This window comes from Urocitellus parryii, chromosome 15, assembly GCF_045843805.1.
Source record: "Urocitellus parryii isolate mUroPar1 chromosome 15, mUroPar1.hap1, whole genome shotgun sequence".
Lineage (NCBI taxonomy): Eukaryota > Metazoa > Chordata > Mammalia > Rodentia > Sciuridae > Urocitellus > Urocitellus parryii.
Window position 1 is genome coordinate 2,638,391 of NC_135545.1, and position 21,437 is coordinate 2,659,827.

At 58.0% G+C, this 21,437-nt stretch overlaps 1 protein-coding gene and 1 pseudogene across 1 annotated transcript; one reads left to right on the top strand and one right to left on the bottom strand.

Annotated features, from left to right (window-relative positions):
- Positions 1-5,212: 5,212 nt before the first annotated feature.
- Positions 5,213-9,479, bottom strand: LOC144250525 (leukocyte immunoglobulin-like receptor subfamily A member 6). The gene is made up of 8 exons (XM_077793401.1): positions 9,398-9,479; positions 9,207-9,242; positions 8,755-9,039; positions 8,315-8,617; positions 7,805-8,101; positions 7,238-7,540; positions 5,804-5,854; positions 5,213-5,670 (listed from the first exon to the last, which is right to left on the bottom strand). The coding sequence occupies exons 1-8, from the start codon at positions 9,429-9,431 to the stop codon at positions 5,534-5,536; spliced, it is 1,446 nt and encodes a 481-aa protein (XP_077649527.1). The 5' UTR covers positions 9,432-9,479; the 3' UTR covers positions 5,213-5,533.
- Positions 9,480-15,746: 6,267 nt separating this feature from the next.
- Positions 15,747-18,452, top strand: LOC144250448 (hsc70-interacting protein-like; annotated as a pseudogene).
- Positions 18,453-21,437: the final 2,985 nt, after the last annotated feature.

The window sequence follows — 21,437 nt, forward strand, 5'->3', positions numbered from 1 at the left end:
AGGTGGGTCTGATGGTGGGGACTTCATGTGGTTTGCTGTGGGAGTCTCTGTGCAGACTTACCTGTCCCGGGGTCTGTAGGAGGGGGTCCTAGGGTCTGGGTCGTGGACCAGCCTATTGCCACAGGATGGGCATATTGACTGATCTGTAAGTAAGTCCTTGTATCTGGGACTGGGGGCTCCTCTGAGGCCTGGATGCACAGGGGCCACCCTGGATCTCAGTGGGTCATGAGCCAAGTCTGCAGCACTGAAGGAGGCCTGCTGCATGAGTCCCTGGGGTGGACATGGAGTCTCACTCTGCAGGGCCAGTCCTGAGCCTGTGTCTCTGAGGGATGGCCAGTGAAGGGTCCAGTGGAGGTCATCTGGAGCAGACCTGGGTCCCAGGCATTTTTTAAAGGAAAGCTTCCTAAGGCCATAGACCTCAAGTGACAAGAGACAGGGACCCTGAGCAAGAGGAACCAGAGAAGTTGCCCTAGAATGTCCCATGCCACTGCCCTGAGAGGATTTCTAGGTTTCATCGCAGGGACGGGGACTGAGACAGATTTCCTGAGCTGCTGAGTGGAGCAGAACATCCAGGGAGACCCAGGCAGCTGGAGTTCCCAGGAGAGAGTGCAGGGGAGGGGAGAGCTGCTCAGAGAGAACTGAGACCGCTGAGGATCCCTGAAGGAACCTCAGAGTTCTGATCCACACATGCACTCCAGGAAGTTCCCCTCAGGAGGAAAGTACCACTGAACAGGAGCAGAAAACAGTGTTATTGGAGCTGAGCAGGGCCAGGGCCAGGGCCAGGTTTTCTTCCCAGCCAGACAGGAGACCCCGCTGGAGGGTGGAAGGAAGGTTAGTATAGGAGTGCAGAGGGGCCTGCTGCAGTGGGGAGGACCAGGCACCTCCTGGTGAAGGCAGCTCTAGTTCGGCTTATTGCAAATAATACCTAAAGGATCAAACTGCTTCCCAGGCTCTTCTCTGAGTTCCAGAACAGAGCTTCAGAGCACTGACAGGAATACGTCAGCCCCTACAGAGTAAGGGAACACTGTCTGGCTTCCCATTAGTCATGACCATACGGGCAGCGGGGAGGAACCACAGCACCCGTCCACAGAAACTGACCTGGGGTTGGTCTCATGAGACCGGGCCTTTGCTGAGGTCCTGGGGTTGCTGGCTCTCTGTGTGGTACCAGCTGAATACCAGGATGTTGGAGTTGGTAAAGGAAGACAGTAAAACAGTTGTTACAGGGGCTGAGGGGGTGGCTCAGTGGGAGAGCACATGCCTTGCACGTGTGAGGCCCTGGGGTCAGTCCCAGCCCCAAACCACACCCCAACTATTTATTATAACTGTACTCAGTATTTTCAGAATTTAACAAATAAGTAGAAGTTGTTGGAAAAGGGGTGTGTGTGTGTGTGTGTGTGTGTGTGTGTGTGTGACTAAATGGAACTTCTAGATATAAAAGGTGCCATAGAATAGAAATATAATCCAGATGTTAGTTAAGCACTGCAGTGGAAGAGAACAGTGAACTAGAACTTTAAGTCACAGCAATAGAGACATCAAAAAGTGAAAGACAGACATAGTTTTTAAAGTTTTTTTTTTTTAATTAGAAAGAATGTATCACTGTAGTTACCCTGATGACGGGCACACTGAGAGAGTGAGGTGGAACCTTGTGCAGCTGCCTTTCCCTGCTGGCTGGAGAAGTGCAGCAGGGTGGGTTTACAGTGTGTTATTTTTGGCCTTTGGTATATCTTTGGAGAAGTTTTGGTTTGGTTCCTTGTGCAGCAGAGGAAACGCAGTGGTTGAAAAATTGTGGCGGCCACCTGTGGGCAGTGCTGACACTGGAACCCTAACGGGGCGCTCAGGACAGTGCCTCCCTAGATCATGACACTGACCTCCAGGAGCTCAGCCAGGGGCCTGCAGGACACACAGAGCAAAGCCCCTGCTGTGCCAGGGAGGGAGGAAGCCTGGCGCCCCCTGCTGGGCTGCCCTGGCCACAGCTCTGTGTCAGGAGAGGGGAACTAAGCAGCCCTTGGGGCCAGTTCTTCCCTCCTGGGCTGTGGCTCCTGAGCCCCACAGGAAGGGTCAGCCCGCCTCCCAGCGTGGTCTTGTTTTCCTAGGAACATGGCCATCTCAGGATGCAGTGTCTCTGCAGGCCCTTCAGACAGAGTGGGGTCTCGTCTGTCCACCCCCATGGTCTGCCTGATCTGTCCTCATCCCTCCAGGGGACACAGCACCAAATACACCTGCTGCCCTCCTGGGCCAGACCCTTCCAGGTGAGAGTGACCCAGGGCTGGGCCTCCCCTCTCAGGGCCTCCCTGGGGCTCCATCTCCCTGCAGCCTGTCCAGGGCACAGGGTGGTGAGCCCCTTGCCAGGGCAGCCATCCCCCAGCCCTGGAGATGCTTCAGGGGAGACGCAGGCTCCCTCTTCAGGGAGGGCAGAGCAGCAGACCCTGAGCACCTGGCTGTGCAGCTCACCTGGCGCTTCCTGCTGGGGATGATCACAGAGACCCAGGGAAAGTGAAGGAAATAACAAGAGCCGGGCTGGTGGCCCAGGGCTGTGATTCTTGTAGCTCAGGAGTCTGAGGCAGGAGGATGGCAAGATCAAGGCCAGCCTCAGCAACTTTGTGACCTAAGCAACTTAGTGAGACCCTGTCTCAAAATAAAACATAAAAAGACTAGGGATGTGGCTCCGTGATAAAGCCCCCCTGGGTTCAATCCCTGGTACAAATATATAAATAAATAACAAGTCTCTTTAAAGACTCTGGAGTGCGGTTTGTTTTCTGCTGAACTTTGGCCTCATCCACTTCCCTTTTTCTCTCCAGTACCCCTCCCTCATTCTCTGCACTGCATGTCCCCTTGGGCCCCATTGCTACCTCCACCCTTTGCATGTCACATCTGGGGAACAACAGTGAGCTGTGAGCTCTGGCTTTGCAGAAGCTAAACTGTAGAACTTCCTGGTTACCCTGCAATCCCAGCATCTCTGGAGACAGAGGCAGCAGGATGACAAGTTGAGGCCACCTCAGCAATTTAGTGAGGTCTAAGAAACTGAGCAAGAGGCTAAGCCTGGGGCAAGAGCTTAGTGGGAGAAGACACCTGAGGTTCAATATCTGGCAGCAGGGAAAACCTCCTGGTCTTCCTCATCCCCTGCCCATGTACCTGGGAGCAGGAACACCCTCGTCTGGCCCTCCGTTTCCTCCTCCTGAGGAGGTCATCACAAACCCTCTCCAAGAGGGCTTTGGGTCAGGGGTGCAGGGAGCATGGAGGGGCTCCGTCCTGGCTAACCTGCAACCTCCTTAGGAGGAGGGGAGGGAGGCTGGGACCTGAGAGGATCCTGGCTTTGTCCCCAGGGACCAGGTGGACATTGCTGTGTCCACTGAGACCCAATGCTGGGCGCTCTGCCCTTGTCCCAGCTCTGCAGGAGAGGGAGCTGCACAGCCCGCCTGCTGGGGCTTCACCAGAGCCTGGCTGACCTGGACAGGATGGGCCAGCTCCCGTCCCCTGCAGCCCTCGGGTCTCCCCTATGTGGGACAGAAACCCTGAGAAGCACTGTGAAGCTCCCTGTCCAGGGCACCTGCTCACGGAGAGACAGAGCTGACCATGCACTGCTGGACACATGCCCAGCCCCACACCTTAGCTTTCCTGAAAAGCCCATGTACAGGAACTGCCACCCCAGGGGATGATGCCCAGGGACTGGGCCAGAGGAGATGACTCCAGGTGCACCCTGGGGGCTGCAGGAGGAACCCAGGGCCACCAGCTTGTCTTCTGCAACAGCAGGACAGGAGGAGCCCAAGGCCTGCAGGAGGCGGGCAGGGCCAGGGCCACCTCAGGGACCTGGGCTTCCTCAGAAGTATGCACATGTCCAGTGTTAGGGACAGCCCCTGCTGCAGAGCCCGCAGGCCACGCTCCCCTGGCGTCTTAACCCTCTGCAACAAATAGGGGTGAAACCCTGGCCAGGGGCACCTGGGGGCGGAAGGGTGCTCAGGACCCTGGGAGCTTCAGCACCTCTCCCACCTACCCAGGGTCTGTTAGGGCGGACCCTATCCAGCAGAGGTCTAGTGGTCAGGGAGTGGACCCCAGGTGTCCCCAGGGGGAGAACACAGCTGGAAATACAGGGCCACCCTGGGAGCCCACAGGCAGGGAGGCGGGAGTGGAGAGAACAGGAATCTAAAACAGTCACAGAGATGCCCGGGGCTCTGGCTGACAGGGAGCAGCTCTCAGAACAGACGGGCGTCCCAGGAAGAGACTTAGAGGGCCACCAGAGGCCGGAAGGGCTGGCAGGACACGGGGAGGGCCTCAGGGGCGCTCGGGGCAGCCCCACGAGGGCAGCTCTCAGCTGGAGGTTGCAGCAGCGGAAACCTCAAGACTGGAAAAGAACCAGGACTGCAAGGTCAGAGCCTCAGGACCAAGGGACACAGGGGTCACCTCTGCACCTGGAGCACCAGGAGGAGAAAGGAGGACACAGAGACCCAGTGGGAGGACAATGACAGGGGGTCCCCAGTTACCATCAGACACAGACCCCAGATCCAGGACCTCAGAGACGCCGCCTAGGACCAGGCAGGAGAGCCACTGAGCACCTGAGCTCAGGTGCAGGAATCCAGGGTGACGATGGCCACCAGCCCACCTGCAGAGGGACGGACACAGGTCTGCAGGACGACGCAGAGACCAGGTGGGCAGGACCAGGGCCGGGACAGAGAAGGAGGAGAGCAAAGAGCACCCGCCCCATGCTCTGCCCTGGGAGTTCCCCTCAAGGTGGAGGGAGAGAGCGGCTGCTCATGCCCACGCTGAGGGGCTCTGCCTGCAGCCCACCTGCCTTGAAATGCTAAGCCAAGGTCCTGGGGCAGGAAAGTGCACGCCATCAACCACATGCACTACCAGTGAAGGGAAGGCCTGGAGGGTGTCTTACCTTCATTGATAGTCTCTGAACTATCAGTGGACACTCAAGTCCCTTCATTGAAACAGCTCTGTTCACAATGTGACCATGGGCAACACATGACCTAGTGATTCCATGAAGAGAGAAACCCTGCAGGACCCAGGGAGCCATGTCAGGAGTGACTCTAGGTGACATTGCAGGTCGATACTTCTCTACACTCCAGCAGTAAACAGAGATGTTTGGATTTAGTTCCACGACCTGGTGAAGTGGTGGTGCCTCCGCATGTGGAGGGTGGGAGGAAGGAACATGGACAGTAAGAGCAAACACACAGCAGGACTCTCAGGGTTTTAATGTGATTTTTCACAGTCATGTCCACAGGACCAGTGCCCCTTACACTGTCCCTCAGACACCAGCCTGTGGCTTGCATGTCCCGTGTTTCAGGGGCATCTTCACAGCTCCAAGTGGGGACTGGCACATGGAGGGCTGCAGAGAGCGCTGGGCCAGCCCTGGGTGGGCACAGCATGGTGGGGAAGGCTCTGCAGCCAGCACCCAGCTGGTCCTGCACCCAGTCACCTCTGCTGCCAGGACAGTCTCAGGTGCGGCCCCACCTGTCCAGGTGGCCTTCAGACTCCTGAGGGTCCTTCGTCTCCCAGCTCTGCACTCTGAGTGTGCCCTGTTCTCTCCTGTTCACCTCCTGGCTGCATCTCGGGTCCCTCTCTGGCTGTCCTGAGCCTGAAACAGCAGGATCCCGAGGACCAGCAGGACCAGGCCGGCCACGCCCATCCGGATGAGGTTCTCCACTGTGTAATCCTGGGGAGGTGAGCCTGGGAAATGGACACAGAGGTCAGAGGTCAGGGAGGCCAGCATCCCCACACGTCCACCCAGGGCAGACACCTCCCCTGGCCTGGACGTGACCCTCAGAGTCCAGTCCAATAGCTGAGAATCCTCCCGACTCACCTGAGCTGGGGTCTGAGCTGTTCTGCGCTGGGCTGATGGTCTCAGTGGCTCCTGAGAACCAAGTGGAGGAGGGGACCTGTGACCTGAGGAGCCCCGTCCTGCCTGGGACCCACCTCCTCGCCCCATTCTCACCACAGGACTCTCTGAGCCCCTCTGAGCCCTTCCTGGTCCTCAGGGTCCCCTCTGCTCCTCTCCCTGGTCCTTCACCCTCTCTGTGCTCTGGGAGGTCAGGACTGTGTCTGAGTCACGTTGGAGCAAAGTTCAGCTGAGCCCAGAGCAACAGCATGACACCTGCAACTGTCAATCGTGTGACAGGCACCAGCACCACATCCACCCACCAAGGTATGAGGACACTGAGGCTCACCCAGGTCCCCAGCAGGAAGCAGCAGAGCGGGGCCTGAACTGGGGGGTCTGACTCCCAGTCTCCTTCTCTCCACCAGAGCTCAGCCCTGAGCTGGAGGGAAAGAGCCTGACACCCCGATGGCCCTGAGCCCTCCCCTGCTCAGTGTCACTGTCACTGCACACAGGGGACAGAGCCCTGCAGATTCAGGTCCTGGAGGCTTCCCTGGAGGCCCCTCTCCCAGCAGGGCACAGCCAAGGTCAGCCCTGAGAGGCACTTGAAGGTCAGGGCCAGGCCTCTCCTCTGCCCTGGGAGAAACTGAGGCCCAGAGGGGAGGGGCTGGTCCCTGTCAGCATCTCCAGAGGGGGCTGCTCCCCTTCAGCTCAGCCCTGCCCTGGACCCCACCTCCCACCAGAGCCCCTCACTCACCACTCTGGGGTCCTGGGTCCGTGGGGGTGGGGGGCTGGTCCTCAGGGCCTCCTGGGGTGGGTGGGAGGTGAGGGCTGGGCTGCCTGCCCCCCACTTCAGCTGGCTGCTCCTCCCCAGGCTGGGCCGGGGGTCACCTCTGCCTGGACCTCCCCCTCATGCCTCCCAGCCCTGAGCCCCAGGGCCTGGTTTCCTGACACTGCAAACCCCTGAATCTTGTCCTCTGAAAAGTTTGAAGAGGAAGCAGAGATCCAGTGGGACAGTCAGAAGAGCTAGGTCAGAGTGGGGTGGGGAGTCCTGGGTCCCTGTGAGGTATGCGGACTCAGGGACCAGCCTTGGGGATGGTAGGGTCAGGTCCCCCAGAGGGTCCTGGGAATGAGGAGAACAGGAGGGTGAAGGGTGCAGGCTGCCCCTGGGGACTGTCTCTGCCCATCCTCCTACACCTGCCTGGCCTCCCCAGGACCCTCCTGTGCCCACCTGCACCTTCCTGATTCCAGTGGTGGGTGGGTACACAGGCTGGAGGACCCCGCTGGCCCCTCCTCTCTGAGGGGTGAGTCCCGCTGGCCGACCCTCCCTAGGCCCCTCACTCCCACCCCACCCAGAGCTGTCCTGGGCAGAGCCCTGGGGGAATCCTTGAGCTCACAGAGGATGGGGTCAGGGTCACTCACCTGAGACCACCAGGTCCAGGGGGGCACTGGGCTGTGACAGCAGGTAGGGGGATGAGCTGTGAGAGCCATAGCACCTGTAGGTCCCCCCGAGGGCTGGGGTCACAGCTCTCATGGAGAACTCTGCCTGGTACCATGGGGCTCGGTACTCTGCTCTCAGACGCAGGGGGGGACCAGCTGCCCCCTCCTTGCACAGGAGGAAAGTGTCCATCTTGATCTGTGATTGACACAGCAGGGTGACATTCCCTCCTGAGGACACTGTGGGCCCTGGACACACTGAGAGGGAGGGTGTGACAGGGAGCTGTCCTGGAGAGAGGAAGGAGGGTGAGGGTGGCCCCAGCTTGTTCTGAGCTGAGACCTCCCCAGGCCTCTCTCTGAGGACCCTGTGCTCTCTGTCTGTCTCATTGTCTCTGATCCTTCCTGTCCCTGTGTCCCCTGTCTCTATCCTCTCTGCCCCTCCCTGTCTCTCTCCCTCCTGAGACCCCACATCACCCTGGCCATCACCTCCTGGGGCTCCCCAACAGGGCTGTGCAGAGGCTGGGTCCCTGACTGCACCCCTGGGCTCCTCACCTGAGACCAGGATGTCCAGGGGGTCACTGGGGGCTGACCACTCAGAGGAGAGGCTGTGTCCACCGTAGCACCTGTACTGACCCCCGTGGGAGCTGCTCACAGGGCCCAGCAGGAAGTCGGCCTGAGAGAGCCCAGCCTGGGGCTGCTGGGCAGGGCGCTGGGGGAGGCCCTGTGCCCCCTCCTTGGACAGAGTGAATCTGTCATAGGTGACGTCTGAGTGACACTGGAGGGTCAGGGTCTCTCCAGGGGCCAGGACAGGGCCCTGCTGGGTCAGGAGGGAGGGCTTCCTGGACACCCCTGGAGGAAGAGGAGCCTGGGCTGAGGGCTGGACCCTGCCAACCCCTGCCTGCCCCCGTCCTGCCTGCAGGTCACCCTCTCACTCCTGGGGACTCTGGTCAGGGGTCCCTGATTCTCTCCCCTTTCTCTTACCTGGGGCCGTCCTAAGGAAGAGGCCCCCAAGTCCCTGCTTAATGTCCCCAACTGTGTCAGGGGAAGATGGAGCCTCCTCACCTGAGACCAGGAGCTCCAGGGGGTCACTGGGCACTGACCACACCTGGGGTTGGCTCCTGTAATAGCTGTAGCATGTGAATGTCCACCTGTGGCTGGGGGTCACAGGGCCCACAGGGAACAGGGCCTGGAACTGCCCACTGGGGTGTCGCTGTGCGTCCAGGGTCCAGGTGAGGTGGTGTCCTCCTTCCTTGGTGAGAACAAACCTGCCATATCCCTGCCATGAGCCACACTGGAGGGTCACGTTCCCTCCTGAGGTCACCACAGGGCTGGGCAGGGCTGAGAGCCTGGGTTTGCTGTAGGATCCTAGGAGAGAAGGAGGCAGGTGTTCATGGCTCCCTCCTCCCACTCCACCCCCAGCTGGGCTGTGAGAGGGACCCCTGGGAGCAGACCCCCTCCCTGAGGGCAGAGCCTGGGGCTGGGACCCCTGAGTGTCCTCTCACCTGTCACCACCAGCTCCGGGGGGTCACTGGGCTCTGACCACCCTGCAGGGCTGTAATAGTAACATTGATATCTCCCTGCATGGTGCTCAGTCATGGACGGGATGGGGAACTTGACCTTGTTCCTGGGCTCCAGTGGGATCTGTTTTACCCAATACACTGAGCTTCCGTTTTTATACAGATGGAACTCCTGGGCCTCCAGAGGCCCCTCACACCAGATGGTCACTGACCCTCCAAAGGCGATCACAGAGCCTGGCTCAGCCCACAGGGTGGGCTTGGGGAGGGTCCCTGCAAGGGGATCAGAGGCTGGGTCCCAGCACAGCCCCTCAGATCCCAGCCCTCAGCCCAGCCCCCTCCAGGCTCCCCAGCCTCAGCCTGCAACTCTGTTGTCCACCCACTGCCCAGGGTGGCTCCTGGTCCCCAGGAGGAGGACCTGGACAGCTGGGGACACTCACCTGCCTGCCCTCGGGTCCCGGGGCCCAGACTCAGCCCTGGAAGAGAGTTCCTGTGAGAGGGGAGCCCCTGAGGCCTGAGCAGGCCCTGTCCCCCCACAGCCTCCTGGGCCCTGGGTCTCCTGGTGGCCAGGGCCTGGCAGTGGGCTGGGTCCCCCCAGAACAGGGTGTCCCCTCCCTCCTTCACATCTCACCCAGGCAGAGCAGGGCCGTGAGGGTGGGGGTCATGGTGTGTCCTCCCGTGGTCCCAGGGTACAGATGGAGGAGGTCACAGAGCTGGAGGACAGACACACACAAGTTGTGGCCACTTCGAGGCCAGGTTCTGCCTGTGTGGGGCGTCACATCAGCTGCCCACAGGAAGGGGAACTGCCCTCCCAGAGCCTGGCTCTTGTCCCCAGGACTGGGTGGGGTGGGCCTGGGCTCCCTGCAGGCGGCTCAGACAGCAGTGCTGCCCTCTCACCCCTTCTGCTGTCGCCTGACCTGTCCTCGTCCCTCCAGGGCCAGGACACAGCAGCAAACTCCTTGGTGCCCTCCTGAGCCGGCCCCTTCCAGGTGAGGGTGACCCGGGGCTGGTCCTCTTCCCAGGGCCTCCCCGGGGCTCCCTCAGCCCGTCCTGGGCACAGGGTTCTGGTCCTTGCTGGCCAGTCGTCTCCCAGCCCTGGAGGTGCTCTGGGGAAGGTGCAGGTTCCTGCTGCAGGTGGGCGCAGAGCAGCAGACCCTGAGCACCTGGCTGTGAGCCAGCTGGAGCTCGTGTGGGGGACAGAGGACGCAGGGGCCAGGGAAGGACCTGGGGGCTCCTGGTCTAGTGTGGGCTCTCTGCTGAGCAGGTCCTGTGTGAGCTCTTCTTTCTTGTTCTCAGGCAGCAGCACCCCCCCACCCCATCTCCCTGGAGACCCTCCTCTGTGGGTGTCCTGCCTCCTCCGTGTCCTGTACCCCCCTCTGAAGTCCTTCTTGATCCTGGGGCTCTGACCCAAGCTACTGGGCAGGGCTGTGACTAGTGACCTGAGTTCTGTGCCAAGTTGCTGTGCCCTCATTCAGCTGTGGCCTCGTGTCCCTCCCTGTGAAAGCAGAGGGGTCAGCTCATGGCAGAATGCACTGTCATTCTGTAAAAAGGTCACCTTCTGACTCAGTCTGAGTGTTTGGTCTGGGATTTCCCTGTATTTAAATATTCCTGTCAGTTTTTCAACCAGGTAGTCTCAGAAGGGCCTGGGTGTGACTGTCCCTTATCCCACCCACCCCCTATGAGAAACTGGGCCTCAGTGACCAGCCTTCATCCCCCTCCCCTCTCTCCCCTCCCCTCTCCTCTGTCCCCTCCCTCCCTCCCCTCTCCTCCCTCACTCCCCTCCCCTCCCTCCCTCCCCTCTCTTCCCTCACTCCCCTCCCCTCCCTCCCTCCCCTCTCTTCCCTCACTCCCCTCCCCTCATCTCTGTGCCTCCCTCCCCTCCCCACCCCTTCCTGCCTTCCCTCCTCCCTAGCCTCCCTGCCCCTCTCCTCCTCTCCTCTCCTCCCTGTCCCCACTCCTCTGCTGTTCCCTGGTCTCCCCTGGGCTAACTGGGGACCTGTTTCCTACATCCCCTGGGGCAGAGTGGCCTTGTCATCTACCCTCTTCCAGCCACTGGTCTCCTCACCTGGACCTGCAGGAGTCAGTGACCCTCCCCAGGAGATTCCGACTGTCCCCAGGGAGGATGTGGCCAGAGCAGACCCAGGCTGACACAGCAGCACCCTCAGGTGGGCCTCACCTGTGGGCTCTCTCCCCTCCCACCTTAGTGTGGAGACCCACAGAGGCTCCTGGGCAGGGGCCTGGGCCTGGATGCCCGCTGCCTGGGTCTGAGGCTCCAGGGCTCCTGTCCCCTGAGCTGTGTGCCAACCTTGACCCCAAGGCGCCATCACAGAGCCCGCTCCCTGTCCGAAGCGTGTGTGGCCGAGGCTCTTCCTGCGGTGCTGGTCCAGGTACATGTCACAGGGGGACCCCGGGGTCCCTGAGGCCCAGGTTCCTGTGGGTCTCCTGCGAGTGGTGATGATGGAGGGCTGAGCAGCAGATGGCTCCTCTTCTGTTTAGGTAAAGGTGAGGTGAGCTCTGTCCTTTGGACACACCTGGAACCTGGGGAAGGCCTCCTGGAGGGGAGCTGGGAAGAGCTGCCTTCAGAACAGGAGCAGGCCCAGGGACCTGGGCTCCATGGAGCAGAGACGCTGGTCCCACCCCGAGGTCCCTCAGGCCTGTGCAGTCTCAGAGTGGAGGTGGACGGTGGCAGGTGGCCTCTACCCACACAAGAGCAACCCGACGTCGCCCCAAAGATGGTCGTGAGTGACATCTGCCTGTGGACGGCGACTTTCCCCTGGGTGTGGACCTGTCTAGTTCCTTGTTTTAAACCCCATCAGAACTGTGGGGGCGGTCACTGAGCCCCTGGAGTGGGCAGCAGTGTTCCCGCCCACCTGCCCACGACCACATGGACCCTGGCTCCATGACTGTGCAGTCTGTAGGGACGGCCATCGCCCTGCGTTCTAGGGACCTCCCAGTCTTCCTGTGACCCATGTGCTGGTCTCTCTGCCAAAGCCACTGCCTGAGGGTCTGTGGCCTCTCCTGGAGGACCCCACGCAGCAGAGAAGGGCAGGTGCTCACCCTGCCCAGGGCCGCAGCGGGCTGCTCACATGGTCACCCAGGGGCCAGCCTGGCGGGTGTGTGAGGCACTCAGTGGCACAGCAGGGTTCCAGCATGGAGGTGACAGCAGGGCCAGCGCTGTCCCTGCTGATGGTGCTGGGGATGCTTTAGTCCAGTGCCCGTCTGTGGTGTCGTGTGCACATGGTAGTGGGTGGAGTTATGTAGGGTGGCCTGTCACCGTGGCTGCAGTGACATGCTTGGGGACTCCGTGCTGCACCTCCACAAGCTGGCTTCCTTGGTCTGCATGACCCTTTCTCAGGACAGGATCCTGTCAACCTGGGGAGACAGTGAGCCTCACAGTGACCATGAGCTTGGGACACCCCCTGGTCACGTCTGCTGTCTGCTCTAGTGGCAGCCACAGAGGGCCCAGGGCCTGTGGCTGGGTTGGAGCCCCTCACTTCATGGGTCACATGCTGCCCTAAAGGCCACCCTTAGTGTGCCTCTGACTTCAGGGAGGGACGGTCTGACTGCACAGAGGACACAGAGGGGACACACCATGGGGCAAAGGGAGTCCAGGGACATTTGAGGATCCTACAGTGCGGGCTGGACAGAGCAGGAGGAGGGTTCTGTCCCACTTCCCAGCAGGGCAGCTGAGCCGACAACAATGTCTCCAGACCTCAGCACAGGGGAGAAGATCAGGAGGGTTTACAAAGCAGGGGTGAGTGTTTGCCCCAGGTGACCTCGCACCTGATTCATCACTGCTCAGGGTGAGCGTGCCTGACCCTCACAGTGTCCCCCAGAGAGCTGGACTCATCATGTGTGGGTTACAAAATGCCAAAGAGCCGTGTGTCCCCCCGTGGCTGAGGGGCCTGAGGAGCAGGCAGGCTGCATCTCCAGCACTGAACCTGGGAGGGGGCAGCCAGGAGGGGCAGGTCCGGCTGGCCCCTGATTTCCACCCAGTGACAGTGGCCGTCCTCTGCCCCTAGAGCTGAGTGAACACCAGCACACAGGCCAGAGCCTCCTGCGTGTCTGCAGCCAGCCAGGGTGTGGGGACCTGGTGCAGCCTAGGAGCAGCTCCCAGAGGGGATGTGGACCACGGCCCCTGCTCCTCCCAATGACCTGCGTCCTGTGTGTCTCTTCCTGCCACGTGGACAGCTGCCCTCCTGGACAAGGGTGCAGGACCTGCATGAGAGGCGTGAAGCCCTTCTCCTGGGGCAGTGGCTGTGGTTCATGTCACCTGCTCCACCCTGTCCATGGGACCCTGTGCTGCTCCTGGACATCTTCTGCAGGGTAGGGTCCCCTGCGTGTCCAGCAGCACCTGCATCTAAGGTCCCGGCTGAGGTCCAGGCTGAGGTCCAGGCTGAGGTCCAGGCTGAGGTCCAGGCTGAGGTCCCGGCTGAGGTCCCGGCTGAGGTCCAGGCTGAGGTGCAGGCTGAGGTCCTTCTGTCCTCTCTGCTGCAACATGTCAGGTGGGTCCTGGCTGCAGCCTGGCCCTGGGCGCCCTGAGCGGCTGGAAGGGTGCTGCTCCGTGTTCTTTGCTTGTTCTGGTGCCCTTGGCCCCTGTTGTAAGGTACCTGCAGTCCCTGGGCTTTGAGGGGCCAGTTTTATACATTTATGTTGTTTAGTATTTCCCCAAATTTTCATTGTTCGGTGATTATAATCGCCTTCTGTCTGCCTTTCTCAACCCATTTGCTCTGGTTTTGAAATGCTACCTGGACTCACTGGCTTTTTTCTGCTCCTCCTTTCTTCCTGTGATCAGGTGGGTATTAATTGTGCAGAGGGGCAAGTTAGGTTGTGGCACGCCAGGACATGCATGTGACACCACAGATGGGTCTCACTGACCAGGACCTCCCCCTCCACCCCTTCCCCATCTATGTCATCCACTGCAGTGGCTGCCTTAGTCTCTTCCCCCCACCACGCACGCATGCGTATGGTGTGCACACGTGTGTGTGTGTGTGTGTGTGTGTGTGTGTGTGTGTGTGAACTTGCGATGTTCCTGCCTCAGCTTCCCGAGCCTCTGGGGTTACCGACTCGCACACCTCCCTTAGTCTTTTCCTTTATTGTGTTTGTTTACTTTTATGTGGTGCTGAGGATGGAACCCAGGGCTTGCACGTGTTAGGCGAGTGCTGCACCGCTGAGCCACAGTTCAGCCCTCCGTTCGTCTTTTTGACATTTCTTTTCTTGTTTATTTTCCCCCTTTCTCTCTACCTTTCTCACTTGAATGAGAACATGCACTTGTTTTTCTGAGTCTATCCTTTGTCACTTACCGCGATGCTCTTCCCTCCATCTCCTTTCCTGCAAATAGCATGATTTTCTCTTTATTTATGGTGAGCAAACTCCACCCTGGACATAGACCACTTTATTTTCCACTCATCTGTTGAGACACGGAGGGTGGCTCCATTCCTTTGCTCTTGTGCAAAGTGCTTGCTCACAGGTGTGCTCCTGGCCATGTGCCCTGCTGACCTTGATGGTCTGAGAGGTGCTGCTGGGTGAGGCAGCGGGAGGGTGGGGAGCTCTACACTGAGTCCCCGCGGCTGAGCTCACCTGCACTCTCAGGGACAGAGCAGAGAACCCAGGCACTGTCCTGTTGTGATACTTCATTGAAAACTTCCTTTGATCAAAGTCACTTCATTTCTGTGCGTCACCAGCTGGATGCACTTTCCCATCACACATTTGCTCACTTGCCTTGTGACTCCTCCCCTTGCCTGTTGGTGACCAGGAGAATAAAATGGCCAAACGTGGCACATGGTTGGGGACCAGTTACTGTGACTGGGAATCAGGTGACGTCCAGCAGGTCTGAGATGCTCCTGGCCATGCATGTCAGGCCCCAGGCTGGACGTGACACCCAGCTGCATGTCCATGGGCTGTCTTGTGTCTGCTGGGTCCCCGTGTCCCTGTCCTTGCAGCGTGGGATCTGAGTGGTGTCCTGGGCTAGTGGAAGGCCAGGGTGGCGTAGTCACTGGACTCAGTGGGAGGCTCCTGTCCCTGGGAGGAAGGAGGAGTGGCTGTCCCCTGTCTGAGCTTGAGGTCCTTCAGCTGGGCGTAGGTCACACCCTGGGGGACACCAGATGCAGCCACCTGAAGCGAGGACAGAGTGGTGACAGGTGAGCGTGGTGCCTGGGAGCCTGGGGCCTGGAGGGGCAGGAGCACCTGGCATTCCTGCAGGATGTCCTCTCCCTCTGATGTGTCCTTCATGACCAGGAATGGCCCTGACTTGGGGGACATAGGGGACCCCCCCACACCCCTATCAGGAGTGTGCCACGGGGCTGTAGGTGACTCCTCAGGGTCCCCATGTGAATTGCCCTGGGGAGGGGACAGAGCAGGCAGCTCCTCGGTCCACTCTGGCTGTGCCCCTCACCTCCCACTGGGAGCCCCAGGGAGGAAGCCGCTAAGAGGAAGGGCCACTGCGGTTCCTGGGGCAGAGCCTCGTCCTGGTGGCCAGCCTGGGCCCTGGGCCCTGCTCAGGCAGCACATGTGGAAGCCCACGGAGGAGCTCAGCTCTCAGCTCCTGGCAGGCGGGAAGCAAAGGGAGCCAGGGAGGGCCAGGGTCCCCACGTCCCCTCAAGGGCTCGTCCCCAGGGCCCACGTCCCTTCCGCCAGGCCCCACCTCTGAGCCTCCTGTACCTCCCATAGCACCACGGCGGGTGGCCAAGGCTTCAGCATGTGGGCTTCAGGGATGGCCAAGGTCCACCCCACTTCCCTGTGTGGGTGACGGCTGCCCTGGAAGAAGACGCCCTGGGTGTCCGGCAGGGGGAAGTGCTGGGCACCCCATGCCCTGTCCCCCCATGATGGCCTGAGTCTCCACCCACCCTGAAGGGAATCACCAGAGACCCAGCACAGAGATCCCTGCACAGTGCTGCCTGCTCTGTCCCTGGTGGATGGAGGAGCCCGGAGGTCAAGGGAGAGCAGGGGTCCAGAGGCAATGTTGCTGGGGCCAGGTCTGGATGGTCCTCCAGGCCCAGGTGTTGAAGGTGTGATCCCGAGCCACAGACAGGCAGCTCCCAGCATTAGGGGACTGGATCAGACCTCAACACCCACCAACAGCGACCACGCCGACCGAGTCCAGACCCCAATTACTGCACCTTCCCTGTGGAACTCCACCCCACTTCAGGGTCCCCCATCTCTCAGCCCCCCACCCGTCTCCCCCTCCCTGTGCTGGGGGAGGAGGCTGAGAGCAGCCAGGTGAGCAGCAGAGACCTTGGACCTCACACCCAGCCTCCACCCAAGGGCCTCCGAGCCAAAATGGATATAAGAACAGAGACCCGTGTCTGCCCACAGTGTGGCCCCACCGTGGATACAAGCCCTCTGTTTTTATCAAGGTTTTTTTCCTCTTTTTTTCTTTTTTCTTATTTCTGTTCTTCCCCTCCGTATTTCCACTGTTTTCTTTTCAATTTTAACTGTTGGTGACTTTTTCAGACCTCACTTCGTCACATCACTTCTCCTGTCTCCGCTGTGCAGACTTGGTGCGTCTGGGGTGGTGTGCGAGTTGTCCTCCCTGCACGGACAGGTTCCCAGGACACCGACCCACTCACCCCACTTTCCCTGTCCACTATCGGCTTCCTTCTGCCCTGGGTACGTCTGGAACTTGACCTGTCCGAGGTGGGTGCATCTGGACAGGGGTCCGAGTTACTGTGACCCTGCCCTGCTGCACTGCCCACAGCCTGGTCCTGAGGCTCCTCTCCCTCCTTCTTCGCCCTCCGGCCTCGGGGACAGCCCCATTTCCCCCTCCTCTCCCTCTCTTTCTTTTCCAGCACTGTCAGTTAATTTTCATTTTTTCTTCTTACGTCTGTACCTATTTCCTGCCTCCCCTCTGATCACTTTAACAACATTTCACGCTTTCTCTCACCTTCTTACACTATTTTATGTCACTCCTATCCCTTTCGTGTGGTGTTCATCATTAATACAGCAGATGACGTGGTGGACACCTGCTGTCTAACGCCTGATCTGCTGCTGCTGATGTGAAGTGCTGACCCCCATTCCCACAGAGGTGGCAGGTCGTGTGACAGATGTCAGATAGACACTGGGTTTGCATCTGAAGGCGGCACATCTGTGGCTGACATTGGAGGGATGTAAGTTCCAGGGACAGTTGAAGGTCACAGAGGAGAGATCTCGCTGTTGGGAAATACACCTCCATCAAGTAACAGTGACCCTCATGCCACCTTGATCTAACTCAACCTGAATGTACCATTACTCCAACTCAGAACAGGGAAGACAAACCCCCAACCAGCAACCAGGACCCAGGGAGAAACAACTAGAGGCACCTCGGCTCCCACCCCGACGTCTACTCATGTCAGAATCAGGGAAGTCCCCTCACTCAAAAGAGAAGTACACACCCAAGATACGCTTAGAAAAGAGCCAGGGGACTCCACCTCAGCTGATGCTCACGTCCAGGGTCTCTGACAACAGGAGGAAACACGCATCAAAACTGACCCCCAAATTCACGATCCCCCAACAAAGGATGCCAGAATATCAAAGTGGAAGAAATTCCAGAGAAAGATCATGAGAAACTGATGATTAAAATGTTCAATGAATAAAAAGATCTAAGCACTGAAACAACAGGGCGAATACAGGATATAGAAGACCATTTCAATTAAGAAGTAGGATTATTGAAAAGGAGGATCCCGCAAACTGAAGAGATGCGCTTCCTGAGAGAGAGGGGGGAGGGCCTGGGAAGTCCCACCTGCTGCTCATGAGCCTAAACAGAAGGAAACATCCAGGAAGAGAAAGCAGAGAGCAGGAAGACAGAAGCAAACAGAGAGAGAGGAGCGTCAGGTGAGGAAAGTGGTGCAGGAATTGATAGTGAAGGTGAAATGGAGCCAGACGCTGAGGCCCCTCAGGAAATGGGAGGAGAAGATGCAGAGGTAACCGAGGAGATGATGGACCAAGCCCAGGGAAAGATGCAGCTGCTGGGGAGCCCTGAATGGTGGCAGCTACAGGAAGCCCCAGGGGCTCTCAGCTGAATCCTTGCTTGGCCACTCTGCAGGCCGAGAGAGCCAGGGTCTTCATCCAATTGCAGAAGCCAAATGCTGCCATTTGAGAGTGTGACAGAGCCATCGAAACCAACCTGATTCAGCTCCGCCTTGCGAGTGGCCAGGGAAAGCCCAAGACGTGTGGCCACGGGTAGGGCAGCCCTGCGTCTTGGCCTTGCCTGTGGGATGATGACCTAAGGCCATGCTGAAAGAAGGTCCACCTCGGGGACAGAAAACAGCAGAACATGGGAGGAGACGTGAGCGAAATCGTGAGGAGCGAGAGATCCAAGGAAGAACGGAGGGGTAAAGAAGGCTCCAGAAGAGCAGAGAGGCCCAGAGGGAGGAGGAAGCTGACCACAGGCAGGAGCTCAGGTGGGCTCTTCCCCAGGTGCGTTCCCGGGGGGATGCCTGGAGAGGCAGGGGGCATGCTGCCATGTTCTTGTAGCCATGCAGGATCCCGGAGTCAGGGTGGCCTTCCAGGACGTGGCCCAGAACCCCGCAAAGGTGTCATGATGTCAAAGCAACCCTCAGGTTAGGCATCTCACCAGTCACTTGTCAGCCAAATTTGGAGTCAAGCAGAATGCCCAGCACACAACCCTCACTGCGGAAAAGCAGCCTCCATCACTTAGTGGCTGTGGCGACCTCCGACCTCATCAGGAGAGCTGGGTGCTCTCAAGGTGACCTGCCCCTGTGCAGCCAGGGCAAGTGGAGCACTGCACAGGGTTGGCCATTAGGTGTCCATTCAGATAATGTTTTCCTACTAGGACTTACGAACTTCAAACACTTTTAAACCTTAAAATATTTAAAACTAAACATGGTGGTATTTCCTACATCTTTCTTTACTAATCATTTTGGGTTTTTTCCTTTGATATTGGGCAAGGCAGACACTAAGTATGGAAAATCCATTGCTGTAGTGTGAGTAAAATAAAGACTCACTAGTGGGAAGTAAATCAATCTCATTTACATAGATCAAAGTTTCAGGTGAATATATGGTTACTGAGACTGAGGCATTTTGGTTCATCTTTAAAAATACACTTTAAATGATTGATTTCAATAAAACTATGGGGACCGTCGGTATTTCACTGTCACCTGGTAGGGGCTGGAGGTCCTGGGAAGGCAGCAGCAGTCGTGCTATTTCATGACCCGTGCCTTATGCAGGTTGCATTTCCATCTTACACTGGGTCGAGGGGCGAATGCCTTGTTGTGCTGCAGTGGAGTTGGGTTGCTTAGCTCTGATCTTGTTCAATGTATCAAATAAATGTTTCATATCATTTCCTCCATGGGGGAAAAAAGAAAATAAGGAAAGAATATGAAACTTCTGGAGAGAAAGTTCAGGTCACATTTAGAAGCAAACCAGCAACACTCCTTCTGACCTGTCCCTTTAGACCCGACAATCAAGGAGGACTGCAGTGAGATATTTCATCTCTGTAAGGAAACAGCTGCCAGCCAAGGTCACCACACTCAGCAACGCTCTCTTTCTAATTCAAGGAGGGGAATAAAACTCTCCATGACAAGGATAAACTGAAAGAATCCATGACCACCACCCAGAACTAAAGAACCCTCCAGATAAAGTGCACACAGAGAAACTCAGAACCAAATCTGGAAGTCCCCCCGTACAGGGATATCCCTGAAAAGTGATCCACTAAATGAGACCCAGGATGGAATCCAATGTAGCAAGACACCAAGATGGCAGGAAACACGGACACAGTCTATACGAACACTGAATGTAAATGGTCTCACCCCCCATTAAAAGACACAGATGAGCAGAGTGGATCAAAACACAGAGTCCAGCTGTATGCTATGAGACTCGTCTAGACTCGTCTAGACTCGTCTAGACTCGTCTCATAGCTGTATGCTATGAGACTCGTCCAGCTGTATGCTATGAGACTCGTCACCTATGAGACTCGTCTCATAGGTGAGGCACTCACAGGAGGGAGGAAATAGGAAGGAAAAACTCTCCACACAAATGAAGATTGAAAACAACAGGAGTAGCTTCTTCTCAGACAAGGAGCAGGTGTGGTGGCAGCTAAGAGAAGGGGACCTGTTGTCCACCATGGTCCTGAACAAAGCAGTACGGATCAACCTAAGGAGTGAGTCCACACCTCTTACGTCTTCATCACTGTTAGCTCCCACGACACCGCCTTGTCCCCTTTAGACGTGGTTTTGATGGAACACCATTGACCAGTTAGAACAGCAGACAGTGCCATGGAGATGGAGTGACCTCAGGTTCAGTGGGAGACTCAGCGTGGTGGACCATTGTTGAGGACCTTGTGCTTCTGTCAAAGCAGACTTCTGAGCACCCAGGTGCTGGGTTCTGTGGGAGGCAGTCCACAGTGGTCTGAAAGTGTCCTGGTTTTTTGAATCTCTGCAAGTCCCTGAACCTGGTCAATCACTGTGTCTATAGTGGACATCTGTGCCCAGGTCTACTCCAGATTCTGATGTGGGTGTCCTGCTCTCCCTGGGACAAGACATTTTTTTTTTGAGCAGGAACCCTTGCCTCTACCATAGCTCAGATCTGTTTCCCCTAGTGCCCCCGACACCCACAGCAGAGATAATACATCCCCCTGTGAATGCCACCCATGACGGTCTGTCACTCAGTGGTGACACTGGGCTCCGTCAGTACATACCCTCAGCTTCCCAGGGCTCCCTCCTCCAGCCTGGGCTCTGGAGGCCCAATGTCTTCAGGAGGGACTTTCCACCATGTCCTCTGCTGCCTCCCCTTCCAGGGCACAGCAGGGACAGGAGGTGGGTGAATTTGGGGCCAAGTTGTGGGACAGGATGCAGGAGCTGAGCAAAGCTGCAAAGTGAGCAGGATGTGGTCACCAGGACATTCACACCCTGCAGGGTGGCTGCCTCCTCCTACGCAACAAGGTGACCAGCTTCTTCTCACCCCAGCAAGGGGCGGGGGTGGGCAGCTGTCAGGTGAGACCTGGGTGCAGCACAGGCCCCTCCCAGGCCCCACTGGGCCCCTCACAGCCCCCTGTGGACACTGCAAGCCCACTGTGGCCATGCAGCACCCACACAGACATTCATCACGTCTCAACACCTTTCCTGGGTCTGTGCAACTTGTCCTGGGCACCAGGCCCCAGCACATGAACATGGAGTCAGTACTCACACAGGATCGTGTAGAAGTGAAGTGAATCCTCTACTCCTTACTTGTGTGCTCTTCATCAACAATTCCCGTCTAGTAGAGGCTGGATGATCTGGGCCTGCCCCACATCCACCGTGTCCTGGGGGTCATTTCCACCTTTCCATCACGTTCCCCGGACACCTGGAGGCCGCCCTGGTGCTCCTGGGTTCAGCTCTGGTCACTCTGTCCTTCTTGACTTTAGTGGGCTTCAGTCTCTTCATCTCTTTCCCCCACCTGGGGCTGAACTCAGGCCCTGTACAAGTACTTGGGTGAGTGCTCTACCCCGAGCCACGTCCCAGCCCTGTGACTTTTCTCTAAGGTTCCCAGGGTGGCCTCAAACCTGGGATCCTCCTGCCTCAGACTCTAGCGTCACTGGGATTAAAAAGGGACTATACCACCAGGCTTGAGTCAGCTGTTTAATATCTTTCAAAATTCACAACTTTCTGTTGATTCCATGTGTCCTTTAACTTGGATAAAATGACTAAAATATATTACGTTAAATGATGATATTGCTGAGATTTGATGCTGATTTGCTG